This window comes from Furipterus horrens, unplaced genomic scaffold (genome assembly GCF_987537825.1).
Source record: "Furipterus horrens unplaced genomic scaffold, mFurHor1.1.pri manual_scaffold_4, whole genome shotgun sequence".
Classification (NCBI taxonomy): domain Eukaryota; kingdom Metazoa; phylum Chordata; class Mammalia; order Chiroptera; family Furipteridae; genus Furipterus; species Furipterus horrens.
In genome coordinates, this window is record NW_028327174.1 from 136,053,444 (window position 1) to 136,075,706 (window position 22,263).

Here is a 22,263-nt window from a genome sequence, read left to right on the forward strand (position 1 = left end):
TTATAGCTCTCTGATAAGTTTCTGAGCCTCTCCTCATTTTCCTCAATTCTCATTCCTCTTTCTGCACTGGTTGACTCTTTGTTCCTTCCCTATGTTCCGATTTGTTGATTTGACCCCTGGTTTTCTTGCCCTCACCACTAGTTTCGTATGTGTTTTTGTTCATTTCAGCAGGACTAGCCTTCATTCCTTCCCTGTCTTATCTAAGACCTGCTGTTAGGTCTGTAAGTGCTTTTATAAGCAAAGCTCTGAACTGTACCTCAGAAAGATTTCCTATCTGCTGATTCGTTAGATTAGAAATTTGCTGTCTAGTCAGCTGCATCACCGGGATCTCTACCATGATCTGTGCCATCCTGACAGTTTTGTGTTTACCTTTGCTTCCTGGGCGGGGCTGTCACACCTCCTAAGCTATAGGGGGCGGAGCCCCATGCACTCGTCACAATCGGGCGTTTTCTGCGGGGGTGGGGGTCCAAGATGGATTCCTGCTGTTCAATCTCTGCTGGGAGACCGGGAGCTTCCTTCTCCATCCCCACCCCCATCCGGCCTCACAGTCCAAGGCAATGGGGGTCTGCCTTCCCCAGCTTTGGAATCGCAAGCTGACAGGTCTGGTCTGCAGCCGGGGGTGCTCCCCAGGCACTTCTCGTCTCCCCTTAAATACAGGTGTCTGTGCTTACCACTGTCCTGCCGCCGTCACTGCTGCTGCCGCAGACAGCACAGCTTGACCTCCCCGGCTTTGCCCCTCCTACCTGTCCGGACGAGCACCACTTCTTTATAACTTTATACATTGGACTTCCATTTATTTTCTGGAACTTCTGGTTATTGCTGGTTTTGCGGTAGTTGTATTACTTTTTAGTTGTGGAGGGAGATGGGGTGTGTCAGTCTAGGCCTCCATCTTGGCCAGAAGTCTCCTGTGTTTGCTTTCATGTCCCAGGGAGAACTGTAGCTCCTACTACATTGTAAGGGGCGGAGCCTTAGGGATTCGTCAGTAACAGGGCGACCTGTTTCACCACGTTGTAGCACTGTATGTGGGGGAGGGGTCTGAGAAGGAACAATGCCGCTTGCCTAGCACTCGCCCCTTTTCCAGGCACTTCTCCACTTCCGCACCGGACTGGCGCCCCTCTAGCTTCTGCCCCAGCTGTTGTTCCCAGAGTGGGTGGGTCTATGGATGTTTTAGGTCCCTGGGGGCCCTTTAAAGAAGCAGACTCTGTGGAGAGACTGGCAGTTTCTGCCTCTGCCTCAACCCCTACTGGTTTACACACTCAAAAGCAATGAGGCTTGATTTTCCCTGGAGCTGGGACAGTGAGCTGCCCTGGTGAGGAGCTGGGAACGCTCCCCAGGTGTCCCTCCTGACTTTTTTTTAAAACGTGTAACTGTACTTTCCGCCAGCCTCCTGCTGTTGCCACTGCTGTCACCACCACACCGTGTCGTCTCTGTCTGGGCTCCGCCCCTCCTACCTGTCTGGATGAGTATTTCTTCTTTATATCCTTGTTTGCTGGTCTTCCAGGCACTTTGATTTTCTGGAACTTCTTGTTGTTTCTAGTTTTGAGATAGTTGTGTTCCTTCTTAGTTGTGGAGGGAGACGCAGCATGTCTGTGTATGCCTCCATCTTGGCCAGAAGTCTCAAATGTATATTTTTAAATTTTTATTTTATTTTTTCATTACCATTTATCACCCTTATACCTTCCTCCCCACCACAATCACCACACTGTTGTCCGTGTCCATGAGTCCTTTTTCCCTTTTGCTCAATCCCTCTACCCTCACCCTCTTCCCCTAGCTGTCAGTCATCTTCAGTATTTTATAGAAGAAAAACTAAATGAAGTGGTCTTTTTTTCCTTTTTAATTGAGATATTATTGACTTAATTTAAGTTTAGAACAGTGATTCATATATGTATGTATTGTGAAATGGTTGCCACAATAAGTTTAGTTAACATCTATCTGTCCTTAAAGTGATTCTTTTTGTTAGGAAAAAAAAAAATGTGTCAGGTGATTATAATTTTTAGTGGAAGACTAAACTCACCAAAACCTAATACTTTAGTCACTCATGAAAATTGAACAGAAATGTAAAAACATGTCTTATATTTGTGTTTTCCTCTTTGAGTAGTACTCATCCTTGACACACTCTCTGGATGTTGTGCAAAGAAAAGATAATCTTTATTGCATGTTTATTTTTTTTTAATGAGGTATAAATTCTATGAAAAAAATGCGGCAATATGTCTATTAGCTTGTACTGTATTCTCCCCTTCCCCCTGATGAAAGATGTGTATTATCCTCCCCCTTTTTAATTTTGATTGTTTTAAAGATCAAGTTGAAATTCTGCTCATAAATGTAGTTGCTTATTAGAAAAGATGGAACAACTTCTATCTTCTGATTACCTAAGGAGGAGTCTGCTTCCAGTGTGAGGAACAGTGCCAGATTTTACAGGCCTTCTTCTGTGACCTACCTTGACAGGTGTTCTCATTTGAAGCACTTAACTTCTAAGAGTTGTAAACATGTGGTTTTTCTTCCTTGTCTTGGACAAAAGTATCCTCTGTAAAAATCCGTTACAAAATGATTTTGCATAGCCACTTAATGTTGAAAATTTCATTGCAATTCTTGGTTGACCCATTGTTTTGGTAGTAAAGATATATTCTGTTTTAGGCCACAGAGGAGTTTGATCTATTGTAATTAATAGTAGCAAGCAAATGTTGATTAGCTATTATAACAGCAGTGGGCTATGGGTTTTTACTTTTTTATAAATTTTACACTTCTACATGAGGTTCAGTGCTCTCACTCTGTGAGGAAACTGATGCTTAAGCAATCTTCCAAAAAACATACTAGCAAGCAATAAAATTTGAGATTCTTAAACCTATACTTTTGTCACTGGAGCACAACACACCCAATGTTTGATTACCCAGTAGGTCAGCTAATCATGTGCTTTATGACATCAGCAAGGAGGTACAAAACATTTTCTTTGTGGTGACATTTTTGATATTTCAAAAGTAAGGATCATATTTATAAGGGGAAAAATTAAAACATCATTGAAATTCTCCACACTTAGGTTTTGGCACATATACACGTAAGAAAAAGAAGATACCATAATCTTTTTAATCTTGGGGCCTATAAAGATCTTAATCTAGCCCTGTTTATGTGAATATTTTGTGTAAAGCAAATAACTTTTCCTAGTTTATGTAATCATCCATGATTTGTGTTTTATTTTTTACAAAATAAAATACAGACTTCACTTGAAGTGAGCTACAGCTCTGTTTTGTTGGACTGATCAATGTAACAGTGTCAGCCTCATCTAGTAGCAGAGTGGTTTTTTTGAGCAGTTAACATTTAGTTGAATTTATCCTGATCTCTTATGTTAGTTTGAAATCTGTTCACCATGACACAACTGTACATACTTTATAAATGTTTTAATTGAGGGCAGTCATTTCTGTCAGGGTGTTTTCTCGCAAAACACTTTGAAAAGTATACAGAATGCTCTCTGGATAAATCGGTAGGTTTCCAATTTTTCTCATGATTTTTTTTTCCTCTTATGCCATCTTAAATTTAATATTTATTCAAAAACTATTTTTTGTTTTTGTTTTTTGCATTTAGGAAAAAAAGTGATTGACCGAGTATCAGTACTCTTCAACCTGGAAATTTTCATTACTATCATTTGTTGAGCTTTTAAAATATAAGCATGCCTAGATTCCCACACCAAACCTACCGAATCAGAATACCTTCACATAGAATCCCTCCAACCTGATTCTGATGCATATCCATGGCTATTGATCTCTGGGGCCTTGGTCATTATTCTCTAAAGTTTGGTTAGTCTGCAGATCAGCAGCATCAGCACCACCTGGGAACTTGTGAGAACTCCAGGCTCTCATCTCTACCCTGGACTTTTAAATCAGAAACTCTGGGGTGGGACTCAGCAGCCTTTGTATCAAGTCCTCTAGGTGATTCCAATGCCCATGAAACTGAGAATCTCTTCTTCCATCAAAGGCCTCCTCAGCTCCAAAATTTCCCAAGTTCTGGTTGCATACAGCTTCCAGGACATTTGCTACTCACCATTCAACATTTTATCTTTTTCTATCCCCTGCTGTTGTATTAAGCTTTCCACTTTAATAATCTCATTGTTTAATGCATCTTCTATTGTAAATCTCCTCAAATGCTTTGTGGATGAGGCAGAATGCTAATGAAAAATTTTGAATAAAAACCCTTTTCCTCCTGTTGTATTATGTTTTATACTCTGTCAATTTTCTTATGGTTAGCAACTGTGAAATTATTAACCTTGCTGATGGTTAAGAAGCTATAAGAAGGCTGCCTGCAGGTTTGGTTTTGGCATTGGCATGATGCTTGGGACAGATGGTTCGAGTTTAGCGTGGGGTAGTTGGGGAGATGCCACCATCCTCTCTTGCTGTCCTAATTAATGTCACTCCTAGCAAACAACTCTGGCAGAAGGGCTCCTTTAAGTCCAGTGCAATGTGTACTGGTCAGACAGGACTGAGAATTAGAGCTCTCTCCACTCACTCTAAGGAAACCTCTTTCTTGGCTCCCAGATGGTTTCCAGAGCTATCAAAATACCATTTGCAGACACTTTCATAGCTGAAAAGAGCAGCTTGGAGAGGAAAAGGAGGACTGTGCAGACCACAGGAGAAATGTTTTGCAGCTGGGCATTGCACATAAATGCTAACTGAACACCCTTTCAGTTGTGTAACTCACCGTTATGCCTCACAGTGGAAGAGCCACTCAACAGAAAGGAAGAGTACCTCACACAGGCAGCTGTACTTGTAAACCAGCTCTTCTTTGTGGGCTGTGAACAGCAATGTGTAGGACATTGTACTGCAAGTATCAAGTAAATCTTGCAGTGGTGAAGGTTTGGTGGACTGCCTGCTGCTCATTAGAGATCCTGTCTGGCTCTTTTCCTGCAGAATGAGTGGTAGATTGCTGACACCTGTTTTCCCATCCAGCCTGAGGATGTGAAGTGTGCATTAGGAATGCTGGAAAGTGCTTCCTTGTGTCTGAGCCTGTGGAGCTTGGTGCTGTTTAGAGAAAAGGAGGTGGGAATTCAGTGCTAGGAGGGGAGATGAAAAAATCAGTGGTGAGAAACTGCAATATAAACAGAACTGAGATTTTCATCTCATTTAGAGGCTTCTGATCACGCACTTAACTTGTCCTCCATGTGGCCCTGATAAGCTTGATTACCTATTGAGCAAAGTAGAAAGGAGAAGATGTATCCTGTACAGGAGATTACATATGTTTCTTATTTATTTATTCATTTATTTATTTGCGAGAGGGGACGGCAGGGAGAGAAATATCAATTGGTCGCCTCTCACAGGTGCCCCAACTGGGAACGAACCTGCAATTCAAGCATGTGCCCTGACTGGGAATTGAACCAGTGACCTTCTGCTTTGTAGGATGATGCCCAACCAACTGAGCCACACCAGTCAGGACCTTAAATAACTTGAGTATGTAGTTGAGACTATGAGCACCTTAGAAATGGGATAGAAATAGCCCACACTAACAACCAAATTTATCAACCTTAAGTTATTTTAAAATGAATTTGGCCTTAAATACATAAATTTAAAGTGTTGATAGTATGATCAATTTCTTTGCATAATACTGAACATATATTTGCTCTTCCCATCTTTACGTACTACAAAGTCTCAAAAACTGGCAGACGGTGGAACAGAGGGCCTAATGTGCTGCCTTCAGTCACAGATAGCGTGCCTTCTGTATGTTATATGTTATGCTAAATACGAGGAGCTCTAACAAGAAGCACAGGACAGATTCCCAACCCCCAGTTGTTCAAGTGCTGGCAGGCTATTGGACAGAAATGACACACATCAGAAGTAGCATAATACTGCAGCATGTCTGGTAAGCACAGAGGTGATCCATATTTTCAGTGGGGTTGGAGAAGAAAGAGAACTGTGAGATGGTTGAATGGGTCAAGGAGGATGTAGCACTTGTTCTGGATATTAAAGTATAAGGAGAATTCACTGAGAGTGAGAGAATGGGATGTGTGTATGGTGCACTATCCTTACATTAGTAGGCTGTATAGAATTAAAGGGGTTTTTATTTGTTTGCTTGTTTGTTTTGTGTTGTTTTAAAAATAGTGGCAACATTTTCCCCCTGACTCATTTGTGGGATTTGCCTAGGTCTCCTTGTGAACACTGGCCTCTGTTTGTGAACTGTGGATGAATGGGGTTAAAGCTGTGTCATGGCCTTGGACCAGAGTGAAATTAACTGGCTCATAATGTGATTGAACTAATGACCTTGGCCTCATTACCACTATGTTCTAACCAGTTGAGTCAATCAAACATTGCAGAAAGGGTGATCAAGGTATCTTTTAGAAAGAGATCTGGATAGTAGTAAACATAGGGGTGAAATCAAAGCCAGATTCTTTCTTCATGTAACACTCAGGTGTTTATCTTTTTATCCTTGAATTTATATTCTTGTTTCTGCATCTAGTAAAAATATGGTAGACAAACGGAAAGGACACCCTCACTCTCTACTGTTAGTATATTTGACATAATGCAATGTGTTGTCATTTTTCATGCTCAGTGTCAGGATGTTTTTTTGCAGAGCAAAATATTCTTGAGCAACAATATTGCTTTTAATTCTAGATATGGTGTCCCATAAATATATTGATGATGACTTTTTCTTCTTTAAAGTCTGAACAACCCAGTCCTGCCAGTTCCAGCTCCAGCTCCAGCTCCAGCTTCACACCGTCCCAGACAAGGCAACAAGGTATCAACATCTCCCAGGCAAACAGGAGACATTTTTCTCATAAAACATCTTAATGAGTTGATTTATGGCCTGTTTTCTACTTTTTTATTATTTGAATGATAACTTGGCTTTTATGTAGTTGTATTTCTTTCCCCTAGGAATGCACTTGAGTATTGTTCTGATGTATGAGGCCAGCCTCTAGAAATTCTCCTTTTTCCAGTCCCTGCCATCAGAGTCCCATTTTACAAAAGGATTATAGACCCAGCCCATTCCAGGGAGTTCCCAAAGGAAATACAATAGCAAAAGCTGGACTTGAGAGGCTTTGACATAGAGAAAGAGGTTTTTACTCCCGCTCCTGAATATCTTTCATTTTACTTGTTTATTTTTCTACAGATTAATAAACCTTTTTCTTTGGCAAGTGTTAATTTGTTTTCTGTAAAGTATGCGTGTGTGTGTGTGCGTGTGTGTGTGTGTTTTTTGCTATGCAAACTCAGGAATTTAAATTTTAAGAAGATTTTAAAAGATTTAAACCAGAATATTAACTCAATATATTTTCCACTTTTCTATAAGGATAGATCTATAAATATGGCATCCATTTTTTAAAAATTCAAATATGAAAAGTGAAGTAACATCAAGGAATAATTTGTCTTTGAGCATTATATTGCACATAACCTTTTTCATTGACCACACTGAATTCCTTATGGTCTTGTATGTTTTGAAAAGGATTAAATTGTTGTATGTGTTTGGGCTAAGGCTAAGCTTCCAAGAAAAAAAAAAAAAAAAGACACTGATCACTGAGGCTATTCAGATTTCTTGTTCCACTGGCTTCCAAAGATATAAGCCCATGACAAAAGCAGAGAAATTTGGGCTTTGAAGAATGTGTGATTACAGAGTCAGCACTTATTTTAGAACTCAGACAGCTCAGATATTCCTGTTAGATTAGAATTTAGGACTTGCCTAATCCAGAATGAAAGTGCCTCTCACGCTTTCTTGATTGTTTCTACCATCTCTTCAGTTAAGATTAAAATTATCTAGTTTTCATTACATTTAGGGTAGTAAAGTAAAAATAAGCCACACTAATGAGTTTTTCTGTGGGTTTCTTTTTTTCAGTTTTGTCCTATTCTAGAATAAAATTAGTTGTAACTTGAATTTTTTCTTCCATGTAATACTGGATTGAATTTTCTGGGCACCTGATTTATTACATGGTCTTGTTTATGTAAATATATGCTGGTGTTTTGCCAGGAATTTTTTTAAAAGTTAAATTAAAAATTGGCTGCATAAAATTGTTATAACTAGACCTTGTGTCCAAGATCAATATGAAGATCAGAGATAGGACATTATACTCTGGAATTGAAATACTTTAAAATCTGAACTTGACTGAAATGCTTGCTTGACCTGAAATTGACCTTGAAATAAAAGGAACAGCTAAACCTTAATAGATCAAAAACTACCATACAAAGGCTGCATTGCAAAGAACAAGTTACAACCATGGTGATTTATTAGTCTCCCCTTTTCAATACATGGATTAACCTGACAAAACATTCAATTTACTAATAGATCTTTGATTTCTTTTAGGGGTAGTTTTTTTTTTTTTTTTTTTTTTAATTTTAGGGAAGAATAATATATAGAAAAAAATTCATACAAAATAGTTTTCCAAGTAAACATTTTGGGGCATCCAATATAAAAACAATAGTGTTTTGTTAGAGGTTTCATTCCAGAAACTACCAAATTTGTCTTGTAAATTGTATATATGATGGTAGTTACTTTTAACCAGTGTTCAGTGCTGTGAGCATTCCCATGTGTTGAATAGAGCTAAGTGTATTTGAAGTAGTATGTTTGACTGCCAGTGGTTCACTGTCATTACTCAGGTCCTTTGAGGTCTATAATGAAAGATCTGCACTCCGATGACAATGAGGAGGAATCAGATGAGGCAGAAGATAATGACAATGACTCCGAAATGGAGAGACCTGTAAATAGAGGAGGCAGCCGAAGTCGCAGGTGAGTGTCTTGGAAGGAAAAGAGTTTCCTGTGATAGAATCATACCTTTTTACTAGACAAGGTGTGAAACACCAAAATAGTGGGAGTAAATGGTCACATTCATTTTAAGTTGGGGCACCTTGGCATGCTTTCACTTACTTCTACGGAGAACTATTTACCCCTTTTATCAGAAATGAGGGATTAAAAAAAATTTATAGGAAAAGGCTCTATTAGAAATCCTTGTTTTTGAAAGTATGGTATATGCCCAGGTGACAGGCCTGATTGCTAAATAGACTCTGTTTTCATTTGAAGAGGTTGTGTGGATCCATTGCTGTAGGTAGTCTTAGAATTTGAGGAAATGTGTTTGCTGTTTGTAGATAGAAATGCATAATTGGCTTCAGTGAATTATGTGTGTGACCTAATTAAAACTAGGATCACCTGTGTGTTTTCCAGAAAATAAATTCCTTTTAAGTGCACTGACAATTAGTTTCCTTAAGTAGCTTTAATGCTATGAGGCATAATTCCACATTATAAGATGGTAATTCATGTCACTTATAATTAATAGTCAGCTTGAAATTGCCTTGAGGATTTTATTTCTGTATCATGAGGAAAACAAATAGGCATGCTTACTTTAATGTGTTTTGAATAGAAAAAAAATATGAATCTACTTGAACTTAAAATCCAATTACATTTATAATATATTGCATTAAATCTTTTGCAGTTACTCATTACAATTTATAAGGCCCTCAAATTCCTAAAAGGGTTGTGATCTGAAACCAAACTGGACAGACCACATTTCCTAATTGGTCATTTATTAGTGTCCTTTTGGAAGAGGCTCCTTAGAGTGTATGTCCTATCAGATCTCTCAATTTCTCCTCACAGCCATACTCAATAACTCTTTCTCCACCTTGTCTCCCAGACTCACCTGTCTCCATTCATTTTAAGTGGGAGAAAGTAAGGAAGCTTATGGCTGTGGCCTTATAACATTTCCCTTTAGAAGTATTTAATCTGACAAGAAGGAAACTTATAGGGCAAAAAGACCTTAGAATGCACTGAAACTTGGAGGGGAGGAGCATATTTATAAGAACCAAAATCTTAACCACTGGCTTCTCTCAATTTTAGCTGCTGAAAAATGCATGACCTGTTAAGACAATTACCCAAGTTATTGTTATTTAGAAGATCTAGATAATTCTGATTAGCTGCTGCCAACCTGCTTACTGTCCCATCCCCTGAGTCAGTGTAGGTCAGATTGTACACATTTGTGAGTTGTCCAATGTGATACACACTGTTGGAGGTGCTCTTCTTTTCTCCCGGGCATGTGCTGTAAGCACAGCAATGCCAGTGTAACATTTGATCTTCGTTGCACTTGTGAAGTCTCAACTGTTTAATCAGTTTAAATACTCAGCCTTCCACTTCAGTCAAGAAGCATTTTAAAGCAGCGCTTCAACTGAGTACTTCATTAATGTAATTTGGTTAAGAAAAACAAGTTCCATCAGTTTTTGCTAAAAGGATGTCCCAGTGTATCCTTTTCATTTTCTATCTTGAATCCTATCTATCTGAATATATTATAGAACTAGGATGTGATTGCCTATTCAGAGTGAGAGAAAAACTATCCAGATTTCTAAAGCATTTTCTGTTTCTAAGGAGATTACATTAGGTTACTACATAACTGAAGAGAAGGAGCCACCGCTGAAGGATATTTCTGAAGGAGGACATACACTCAGCAGAGCAGAATGAAGAAATATCTCCTGCTTTGGCTAGAAGAAAATTTTTGTTCTGAAAAGAAAAAAATAAGGGAGAGGGTGATATTTTTATTGTCTTTAGTTGTTGAAAGATACCAGTGTATTTTTCGAAAGCAGTGTTTCTCACTGCTGCAGTATGTTCCCAATACATGTTCAGACCTAGGGACAGCTTTGAATCATTTGTCACACAGCAGAAATGACGTGGTGGCTCTTGCATGGCGAGCTCCGCACAGTCCACTTAGATGTCCCCAGAGCTGTCAGTCATGCAGGGCTGTTGTCCACATTCTTCTTAGCAGTTGCTTCCAGTCTTGAAGCCTGTATGTTAGTCATATCTGTAAAATGTTCACCTGTAGCAAAGAGGCAAGGGGAAAGGGAAATGAAAGGTAGTAACTTAACAAACTGTCTAATTTTTTTGACCTTCTGCAAGTTTGGGTGACACGCTTGATGATAGTAGGTGGGTGGAACTGGAGCAGGGAGATAAATGAATAAATGAGGCCACTAAATTTAGTGGCTGAGCACCAGCGTTGGGTTACATTGGTTGGGTTTGAACCCTAGAAGAACCACTTTTACTTCTGTGATCCTAGGTGAGTGACCTAGTCTCTCCTCATCTCAGTTTTCACATCTGTGAAATAGGGATCATTAAATGAGAAGCAGCAGGTAACACAACACAGTTCCCGGTACAAAGGGTCAACATGTGTTAGTGATTGTATAAACTGAAGCACGTTTTCAGTGCTTAGAGCATTTAGACACTTCAGTGTCTGCATCTGTTTCCACAGGTATTAGAAGTGTCTGTAATGATGCACCATGACTCCTCTCTGTTTCTTTTCAGAGTCAGCTTAAGTGACGGCAGTGATAGTGAAAGCAGTTCTGCTTCTTCGCCCCTACATCACGAGCCCCCGCCACCCTTATTAAAAACCAACAACAACCAGGTAACTCACTGGGTTTGCACTGTTCAAGGTATTGCAGAACTAGATGTGGTCATTTTACAAAGCACACAAAACTTTTTATCCCCTTATTTTAAAGTTTATCTCAAATAAATGGGAATATACAACCTCAGGCATAAACACATAGTTAGTGTTTAGTAAACTTCTGTTGTCATGAACAGTACGTTTTATTGGATGGGTTAATTAAATAGATGGAAGAAGGGATGATGACAACAAGTGTTGCCCATTTACTCTTGATTTCTGTTTTTCCCCGTGGCAGTAAGTAGGCGACTTAAAGAATTAGGAAGATGAGACCTTTTAGTCTAGTATAAAGCCTGTTTACATGTTTTTACTAAGAGACAGTAATTTTGTTGTGGGAAATTACGTTTAACTTCTGATCCTCAGTTTCCTCATCTGTGCATGGGGATATGAATACCTACCTACCTTGCTGGTTCTTAGGAAGATGATAAAAAACACATGTGAAGAGCATGAGGCAGTGCCCATACCTACCTGGCACTCAGTTGATGGCAGAAGTTTATTATTATAGTTGCTCTGCCTCTGTCTGCTTATCCAGGAAAAGAGGATCATCACTTGGGAATGTAGGGAATTGTTAATAAAATGCAGAGTAAATAATGGTCATTATCATTGTTGTTACAATCGAGCTAAAGGAAAGCTTATTAATTTGATAGTCAACTCAGAAAGTGGTTGTTTGGATAAGGTCTAGGCAAAACTTTGGAAGCTTTTGAAAGCTATGATGAAGAGTTTTTGTTAAACAAATGATTAAGATTGGGATATTTTAAATAACTTTCTAAAGTAAACTGTTTTCAGGTATCATGAATATTGTAAAAGCCTTATTGTTCATTGGGTTGATAACCATTACTGAAGTTTATTCTTGTCTCTTTGTTTCGATGGAGTCTCAGTGACCTCTACAATAATTGCTTAATTCAAGTTACCATATGAATATTATTAATTTAAAAATAAAGAACTGTGTTTTTCCAAAATTATTCTGTCTCACAGGTGTCCTACAATTTTAAATGGCCTTGCCCTTGAATTTGTGATCCTTGTTTTACTAGGACAATGTGGTTTTTCTAGCTGAAGACTTCTTCTTTTTAAATTTTGTATAAAGCATAAGCAAAGATCTCCTGAACTTAAACTTCCTCATTTATAGTGTTTATCTACATCTTAAAGCCTTTATTGTTAAGTAGGAATAATATTAGTGTTTTTTACCTCACCAATGACAGTTCAACTGCTGTTTCTTTGCATCCTACATATGAGTGCCAGCCCAGCCTCATCATGTTACAGACTGGCCATTCAAGGAGCTGGTACATTCTTATTCTTTATCCTGTCTCCCTGTAGTTCATACACTTCCCCATCTCCAGTGCCAGCCATGCCCAGGGCCCAGCCAGCTTTCACCTCCAGCATGGCTGCCCAGCACCGCAAGTGAAGCATTTCAGGGGAAGTGAAGGCTCAGGGCATAACCATCATCGCCAACCAATAGAGAGGAGTCCTGGGCTGGCTAACTGGATAACCTGGAATTCTTTTGTAAATTTGTGCTTCAGTATGAGCTGGCAACAGAGTAGAATTTGGACCTTGACTATATTTTTATGTGCAGTTTAAACTTATTTGGCTTCCAGTGTGTGATGTAGTAGAATTAGGCTGTCTTACAGGCAGCGGCAGCAGTGCCAGGAGTGAAGGGCATTAGGCTGTCTTTTCCTGCCCCTCACAAGGCTCCTTCAGCATCTTTCCCAGTCAGGCTCAACACTGTGCTTGCTAAATAAATGCTCCAACAAGCGCGTCACTTGCCTTTCAAACCTAATCACTGCTCCTGCACCCTGCCTGGATGGGCAGTCTTGAGCTGAGGCTGGCTTCAGGAAAGGTCTGAAATCTTTGTCAGGCCTTTTTTTTTTTTTAAACCTGTCTAGCAAAACAAGAACAAAAATGAGTGCAATCATTTATCTGGAGAGGGTAAAAATTACTTTATCCTATTAAATAGCATTCCACTGGTTCCTTGGCATATGTTTATTCAACAAATGTAGCTTCACACATGTGAATCATCAATCTGTCAGGAATACTCAATTATATGTCACTTTCTCCAAGCACCTATAAGCATAATAAGAAAGTCCATATGCTTTCACTTTTAGCTAGTCGAGGTTAGAAAATACATGTACCACAAGAGTACTTCCCTCCTTGGAACTATATCTTGGAACTGAGAGCAGGAAAAGGTTTTTAAAACTTGATATAGTATTGTTTTCCCAGCCTCTCAAATCACCTGCATTGGGTCAGATGTGATGCTATCCCTTTAAATCAGTGTTCTTAGGACTTACTGAAAACTTTCTAGTCTCCTTCCTTAGTTTTTCATGCTGTTGAAGTGAAATAGTAAAAAAAATTCTTAAAAATCTAAAGTCCATAAATTTCACCCTGGAATGTATTTTTAGCTTTATATTTGAATGTCGGTGTGTGATTAACTGATGTTTCATATCAAATAAAATAGATGAAAACATACTGGGAAGGCTTAACTGAAATAGGAAGACTCTTGAGTGTCCTTTCATACCCCTTGGCTGTTCTCTGCAAGTTGATGATGATATCTCAAGTTTCTGTAAATTACCAGGCAGAGCTGAGTTTTCCTTAACCTTTTCTCAAATCTTCCAGGGACCAGGGAAAAGGGAAAGTGCTAATTGAGTCAAATATTTTCTAACTATTGGGAAAAAAAAAAAAGTGAACAGAGACAGCCACATGTCAACAAAGCAAGTAATTAACCTTAGTATTGTTAGAAGCAGCTAGTGATCATTAACATGAAAGACCTATCAGTGGAGAATCCATTTGCTGAATAATTGAGTCCTCACAAAGGGAAGGATACAGAAAAGTAATAATCTTGAAATTTGAGTTCTTAATCCCTATCCTCAGATTAAGGATTGAAGTACAACTAATCACAGTTCTATTTTCAGGGACTGCCTTGTGTACAAACGATGTATCTCTGCAGTCCAGGTGGTTGTTTCCCTCAGTACATACAACTTAATAAGCCATAATAATGAATGCTGTGCTATTCTACCCAGGATTTTTTTTTTTTTTTTTTAACTTCAAACCTTCCTTATGTGAATTTCAAACAAAATCAAAATTTCAGATCCTTTTCGACTGACAGTACGGATGGGAGGGAGGAGAGAGGGGCCTGAAGGAAGTAATCCATCGGACCTTAGTTAATATTCAGAATATCATAAATCACCTATCAGCCTGCAAGGCACATTGAATGAAATTAAAGACTATCCAGTTAAACTGGTTTGAAATAAGCCTATGGAAGACAAGGTGCTGTACTTTTATATTCTGGAGTCGTTTCCTCAAAGATAAGACATGATCATAAATAAAACAATTGTCTACAGCATGGCTCAGCTCTCTCAGAATGAGGTTTTGACAAAGCTGTTTATTTTGGAGCAGGGAGAGATCAAAGGAGGAAGATTAACTGAGCCCTCTCTGGGCAGCCACTCTGTAACTTGAGGCGGATCACTGACACCCGGAGCTTTTGTTTCTGCCACTGCAGCTTCAGAAGAAAGAAACTAGGATTTCAATGTAGTTTGGCCTTCTGTGCTGTAGCACTTAGGGAATGTGTAGGGTGGGACTTAAGCGCCTCACAATGTCCTATTTTCTGCTTTGAAGAGAAGATGGTAGAACTCTCTAAGCCTAGTTAGCCAAGTTCCATTGCATATATAGTTTCTCAGTCGCTTTGACCCCATGAGCGCAGTAAGTTGGGGATACCGTCGGTGGAGGGGGCTGGGATACGGGAACAAAACTCAGTTTTCTAATGCACAAGGCAAGCAGGCAGGCACTGTGTCTTTCTCTTGCCTGAAATCTCAGCAGATTGTCTCTGCTTTGCCTAGCCTGTATCTGAGTTGGCGAGGAGTGCCATCTACTGACCTACTTACTCCTAGGTCTCTGAGCGTGCAGTTTTCCCTTGAGGCCCCATTTCCAACAACAGAGGGAAGGATATTCTGAATGTAGTGGAGTGTTTGGTTTCCCTTACAGTGGACCATGTTTTTTGAAAAATGAGCGCCTTGCTTCTTCTACTAAGTAATTTCCTTGCATTGCCAAAAGTACTGTATTTTAAGTTAGCCTGGTCAAACTGGTCATCTGGTTTATCTTAATGTTAAAAATGAAATAAAGGTAATTCTGAGGAAAAACTTGGTCAGAAAAAAAGCACGCTTCTTACCTATGCATTATTCTAAATTCAAAGGAAATATATACCCTTATGGAAATATTTGGTCTGCTCTAGAATGTCATGGTCCTATCCTCAAAAGGTAAAATGTTCAGGAGTCTAAAATTTTACAGTTAAATAAGTATCTGGACATTCTCTGGTTCATCTCTCTCATGTCATCTCATTTTTTGAGGCCTCCAAATGTTAAATGATACGGTTAGGACCTGACCTTAGGTTCCTGAGCACAATCAGGGCTCTTTACACTGCTAATTAAAAGTGAACTCATTTTAAAAATCTTCTTTGTGGTATGGAATATGGTAGACCTTTGAACAGAACTGTGATTTGTGCGTGTGTATATGTGTGTGTTAGGACAAAGAATGGGTAAAGAGAGGAGCAGTAAGAATATGAGATTTCTTAAATATGCTTTATTTGGCATTTTCTACCTTAATATTAGTTTCATATTATGGAAAAGATAAATTACTTTGCTTTTTATGTCTATATAAATTTGTAAGTAGGCAACAATAAATTCAGTAGTTTTCAGTCATTTTAATCAAGGACCATTTAAAAATATTTTCCTGATAACCTTCAATTTTGCAGATTCTGTTAACTGTATTAAATAATAATTTGGTTGTTGTTTTTATTAATTAGAAATCTAGCTCCCCAGGGAAGCTTCCAGATAGTATGCGAAACTACTACTAAACTGTAATTGGTTAAGATGAAAGGAAAGGCACCTGGTGTTCTGTCATGGGTAAAGACAGCATTTCTGGAAATGCAGAAGATAGTCCTGGCTTTTTATTTCTTGATTTGGAGGATTCCGACTTGGGAACAACCAGTGTCACTGAGGGCCATCTTTATGTCCAAAGCTGCATCAAGTTAGTAGATTTGAGTAACTTTTAGAAACAAAGTCAGGTACTAAAAAGGGTGTTTGAAATTTTGTTTTATCATCTCTAGTGTACTGAGCACTGGTAGCTGAAACAGCAGAATGAATAAGAGAAACTTCTTGCCTGAGGGAACTATAATCTACTATAACTCATCTGCTGTACATGTGTGTGAGTGTTGTCACAAAGAAGCAGCAGCCTTGGAAGCTTAGGTCAATTTCCTTACTGTCAACTTTTTAAAGTTTTTCTGTTGCTCTGACTCAGCATTTTAGGTGTAAGTAATTTATTTTCCAAGAAAAAGTGAGATTAGAAGAGAAGACAGAAATGTATAGAGGAGAAATCTATTTGGAAAATGATATTATCATATGACAATAAGTGCCTTTGTTTAGGTAGCTGGTTAGTCGAGAAGTGCTTGAAATAAAATTCAACAGTGTTCTTTCTCTTGGATCTCTAGATTCTTGAAGTGAAAAGTCCAATAAAGCAAAGCAAATCAGATAAGCAGATAAAGAATGGTGAATGTGACAAGGTAGGTTTCAGTCCTTTACTCTGACTGCTGCAGCACTGACGTGTCCTGTGTTTCTTTGTGATTCTCTTGATCGTTTTTGCTGGTTCTCCTTTCGTGGTCTTCATCAGAAGTGCCTGAGAGTAGTTTATTTTCCCAGTCGTCCTTATATCTCTGGTATTAAGGTTGGCCCTATGCTACCATTTGCCCTTATGCCTACATTGCCCAGGGATATCAGGCACATTGAATTGGGAGGCAGGAGACGTGTGGTGGAGTTAGAAGGTGAGGGAATCTCAGACATGACTGAGCAGGACACCTGAGCCCAGTTCAGTGTGCTTTCCCCAAGTGTGCATCATGCATCTGAAATCTGACTGCAAGACCTGTTGAGGGTTAGCCTCCTGGTGTGGGCAGTGTCCGAACGTGTTTTGCAGGGTCAGGGCAGGCCTGGCTAATGCTTCACAGACCTCTCCTTTGCCTTCATTGCAAATAGTGGTAGGAACACTCATGTAGCTATGCTAACAAAGACTCATGGGTTTGAGCGTTTGGAAGGAGACGTCACCTCTGCTTTTTCAAGGGAGCTCTTATCAAAGCACATGCTAATTTGGATAGTAATCTCTATTTTTCATAAGACATTCTTCTGTGCTTTCACTTGCTGTTCACTAGCAATGTTAGATAACTGGGAAGGCTTTTTTATTTTCAATTTAATAATTTGCCCTGACATAATTGGTAGCATGCATGGATATTTCCATGTTCAAATTTAGACCTTTTCTCTTAGTTAAAAAGCTTCCGAGACAAATGAATTTTAAAAAAATGAAAGTATACTTTGTAATTTGTAATTTATCATTGAGTTCCCCTTTTCTCTGTAGAGGCATTGTTGGGAGTAGTGAGGCTGTTCACTTGAATCTCGTTGAGGGGAAATAAGTGTAAGAATTGCTCCTTTTAAAAAAGCTGGCTTGATAAAGATAGTAGTTGGCCAAGAGAGACCTGGTCTTCAAAGGCCTTTGGTACAGAGTCCATAGAGGCCGGTTAGGGTAGAATGGGGACCCTCCAGTTGCTGGTTGTATGTTCTTTATTTCCATTTTTTGAACTGCTTCCTAACATGCTTGTTCTTTGGGGGATACTATTCTCTTTCAGGCATACCTAGATGAACTGGTAGAGCTTCACAGAAGGTTAATGACATTGAGGGAAAGACACATTCTGCAGCAGGTGAGAAATGCTTTTGAGCACAACCCTTTCCAGAAGCCTGGAAGCCTAGTTTGTCTTGGGGCAGTGTGATAGCACCTGGAGATGACACCAACGCCACACTGTCAGAACCAGGCCAATGCCACCTGCAGTACAGTTGACCCTTGAGCAATACAGGTTTGAATTGCACTGATTTACTTACATGCAGGTATTTTTCAATGAATATACAGTCAGCCTCGCGGGCCCGGCGGGGCGGCAGCGGCACTCACTGCCACTGCCTGACGCCTGACGCCTGATACCGGGGTCTGCACTATTCTCCCTGGAAACCTCGAACCCGGATTCAGTCGGCACAACCATCAGACGAAAAACAGAATTTAAATGGCGCGGCCGCCACTGTTCTCTGGGTAAAGGGTGGGCTGGTCGTTTTACGAACCTGGAAACGCGGGGCACCGTTATTCCGGAGCAAGCCCGCCCCTGCCGGAGGATCGCGAGCGTAGAGGCTAGGCGGGGACTGTTTTCCCTGTGACATTATGTACCACGGCCTCCCGTGGAGCGGAGGCCCCTTATGTGTGTTGATTGAAGGAGCAGTCACACAGAACGCCTGTAGATTTTATTTTGTATAAGCCTTTCTTTTGCTCCTGGAGAAGTGCTGCCTCTACACTGGCTCTGTCAAAAAGGCATCCTTGAAAGATAGTCAAAGTACAAAATGAGGCCTGCTGTCATATTGCTCTGTCAACACAGAATGCCCTTCCCTGTGAGACATCATCAAATTATCTGTACAAGGAAGAAGTCAAGACCACGTAGAGAAGTTGTTCTGGGGAGTCTCTCTCCTATGAGCACCAGGAGGAACATCATAAGGGTGACCACACAGTCATTAAACTTCTCCAGAGAAGAGCTCTGTGGAAGGGGATATTTTACTGATGGCATTACCATTGTGGTAGTCCTTTGTCCCTGGCTGGTTTAGCTCAGTGAATTGAGCGTCGGCCTGCGAGCTAAGTGTCGCTGGTTCGATCTTCCAGTCAGGGTACATCAGAGAAGGAAAACTCTGACTCCAAAAAACCTCCGCTGCCTTGCGGCATACCTCTTCAGGGGAAAGGCTAAGGGAGTAAACCCCGACAGAAAATCCGGAGCCGGAGTCCCTAAGGCGGTTTGACGTTGTAGTCAACACCGGCAACTCCTGAGGCGCACCTGAAGCCAAGCTGTATTGACTCCGTCTTTCCCTTGGACCCTTCAGCTGCGAAGAGAGGGGGGGTCTGCTGCATGGGCAACAGCAGACCCTCCATATTACCCTGCCCAGGCTCTGTAGCTTCAGCGTCATCGCAAGATGTCGATTCAACACGGGAGGAGACAGATACCATGTCACTCCCGAGTCGGACTGCACAGCCATTCTCGGCGGTGCAGATAGACTCTTAAGAAGCTACACCATCGTCTCTCGAGACGGACGGCTGCCGACAACGACAACAGTCAGCCCTTCATATCAACCAGCTGTGGATCAAAAATAGTATTTTCAACCTGTATTTGGGAATCTGTGTATGCAGAACGTTGCCAGTATGCATTGTTCTATACCATTTTATATAAGGAAATTGAGCATCGGAGGATTTGGCTATCCACATGGAGTCCTGGAACCAAGATCCTATGAATACAGAGAGACTATAGTTAAGTTTTGGGGGAGTCAAAAGTTATATGTGGTTATTCAGCTGTGTGGGGGTGGGGTGACACCCATAACCTCTGTACTGTTCAAGGGTCAACTGTCTTTAGGAAGGACGCTCACTTCCAAGGCTTCCTGAAAGTCTCCTTTGGAGCTTTGCCATGATTATTTCCCTTCCCCAGTGCTGTGAAGACCGGGCGCTTGTAGAGGTGATGGTGCTGGAATAAACTGACCCCTCAGCTGCCTGATGCTGGGATGAAGGCCGAGGGAGGGAATAGTAGAAATGCATAAACCTTTGGGGCCAGGTTTCTGGTTTCATGGGAAAACAGTGATAAGAATTTCAGTCAAGTGTTGTAAACATTTGTGATTAAATTTAGTAACCTTTTGCCAATGCTGTTCTAAGGAAAATAAATATTTCCCTCATTTCTCTTATCTTGTACAACATACATTCTATTATTATGAGCTCAACTGTGGAATACTTGTAGAGTAGGGAAACAATTTGATGTTTTGAGAAGATAAGAAGGGTGGTTTTTAGCTTTCATACAGTTACATACATCCATTGCATTAACAGTGGTTATTGGTAAAATATTTGTTAACACCTGAAGAGAAGGTTGTGTTCTAAATTCCAGCATAGGTTAGTAGATTATTTCACTGATTTTCTTTACCACTTTCAAATGACTTGAGGTTCATACTTAATCTACCCCAGCTGTTTGTGTGTGTGTGTGCATGTGTGTGGTTTTTTAGCGTTTAATGGTTGATGGTAACATTTATAGTCTGTGTACATTTTTGCTTAAATCTATAAATACACAGTCTCAGGCTTGCCAAGTTTCCTGATTGGTCTGATAAGCATTTTAACCATTCTAGAGTTTCAGATTTGAACAAAAGACTATAGACCTATGATTCTTAATTGGGTTTAAGTTGCATTTCCATTTAAATGAGTGTGGGTAGGGGACCAGGATTTGAGTGGCTTATCCTGATACATTGCTAATATTTTTCTTCAGCTTTCAAAATTGTTCAGCCTGCCATTTACCAATTATTTAGGGCTAATTGACTGAATGGTGATGGTAACTTTATTAGCTGATCTCCCCATCCCTGCCCAAATGCCAGCTCTGAACCTCTGTGGAGCAATTAACCAATAATGCTATTAATGTTCAAGCTGGGCCCAAATAGTGAGCCTTGCAGGAGAGTGAGACAGATGTTTGGACAGGGTTGGGACACCTTTACAGAGAAAACCCAGCCAAGTAGTTGAGGAACTAGGCCGTTGGGCACAGCCTTCCCGTGGGGTGTCATTGGCATTCCCAGTTTTACATTGTCCTTTATTTTGACCTTTGAAAGAATTCTGAGGGAAGATGGCTTAACTTGAGACTTGCGTCGAAATGGATTATTTTAGTGTTCTAGAGGGAGACAGTGATCTCGATGAATATTTAACCTGGCGTAAAGGCACTCAAGGGCGCACAGCCCGCTTCACCCTAATTGCATTCCCAGGCTGCTTGAAAGCTCTTTGTCTTTGGCCTTTTGCCTTGTAATGCAGCTGAGGCTTGTGAGTATTATACCATGATGCATGTCCTGTCACGGTTTACTGCTTAATTAATTCTTTTTGTAAAACCTAGCACTGTGGAGGACCAATGTTACTCTCCACCTTGAGAGCTGTCATGTCATGGAATGCATTCCAAAGTCCATATCTTCTCCACCGTGCAGACCTGACACCTGAGAAGAGAATTTCTAGTGAGCCCAGGATCATATCCTAGGTCTTTTCCTATTAAATGCATTGATTCCCCTCTGACACTTTTATTTGGCTCACAGAAGGTGATTGATATCTTCGTCTTAATCTGGGGGCATGCAGCACTGGTGCCCAACAGCTAGTTTAATGAGCAGAAAGCACTGCATCAAGGGAGCCTGTGTTCTTAAGTCACTTTTCCATAAGGTAAAAATACAGTACAGTGGATGCAGTCAAACCCAGAGATGTCAGTTACAGGGCTGATTAATAATTTGATTCTTCTTTAAACCACCTGCTCTACATTTATTTGGAAAGGGAAATTGAGCACTTCTAAACTCTTCAGCAATTCAGCTCTGAGTCTGGATTTACATTTTATATAGGAGGAAAAAAACCAGGGCTTCCTTCGAAGACAGTTTAGTAATTTAGATAACAGCAATTATATGTTTAGAATTATCTTAAGGGATATGGAGAAGGAGTGGGGTATTGAGTATTTCCTTCTTACAACATGGAGACCCCTCCCTGAGAAATGCTGTGCTGAAAATGATTTTTCTCCATCCTGGGAAATCACCTGTCATGGTTTAGAATCCCCTGCGGATTGAAGGCTGACAGTCTGCTTCTTAACCCAAGGCAGGACAAGGCAAGACAGTGTTCCCCAGTCCGTCGTCATAGCCATTATACAGGAAGACCTCATTTATCCCCGCCCTGACTCTGCTGTGGGCAGATGCAGTTAAAACAGCTTGTTTACTGGTCCCGCTCAGACAAGAGGCTGCTTTAGGTAGAAAGAACCCTGGCTTTAAAAATATATAATCAGACTAAAA

At 40.2% G+C, this 22,263-nt stretch overlaps 1 protein-coding gene across 3 annotated transcripts in view; it reads left to right on the forward strand.

Moving 5' to 3' along the window:
• The window catches only part of MLLT3 (MLLT3 super elongation complex subunit), a 290,952-nt gene that overhangs the window by 262,964 nt on the left and 5,725 nt on the right, over positions 1-22,263 (forward strand). For all 3 annotated transcript variants that reach the window (XM_090274063.1, XM_090274065.1, XM_090274064.1), the window contains exons 6-10: positions 6,639-6,714; positions 8,562-8,691; positions 11,242-11,341; positions 16,851-16,922; positions 18,033-18,104. In XM_090274063.1, coding sequence (XP_090130189.1) covers positions 6,639-6,714; positions 8,562-8,691; positions 11,242-11,341; positions 16,851-16,922; positions 18,033-18,104 — 450 coding nt within the window. The remainder of the gene's footprint in view (positions 1-6,638; positions 6,715-8,561; positions 8,692-11,241; positions 11,342-16,850; positions 16,923-18,032; positions 18,105-22,263) is intronic.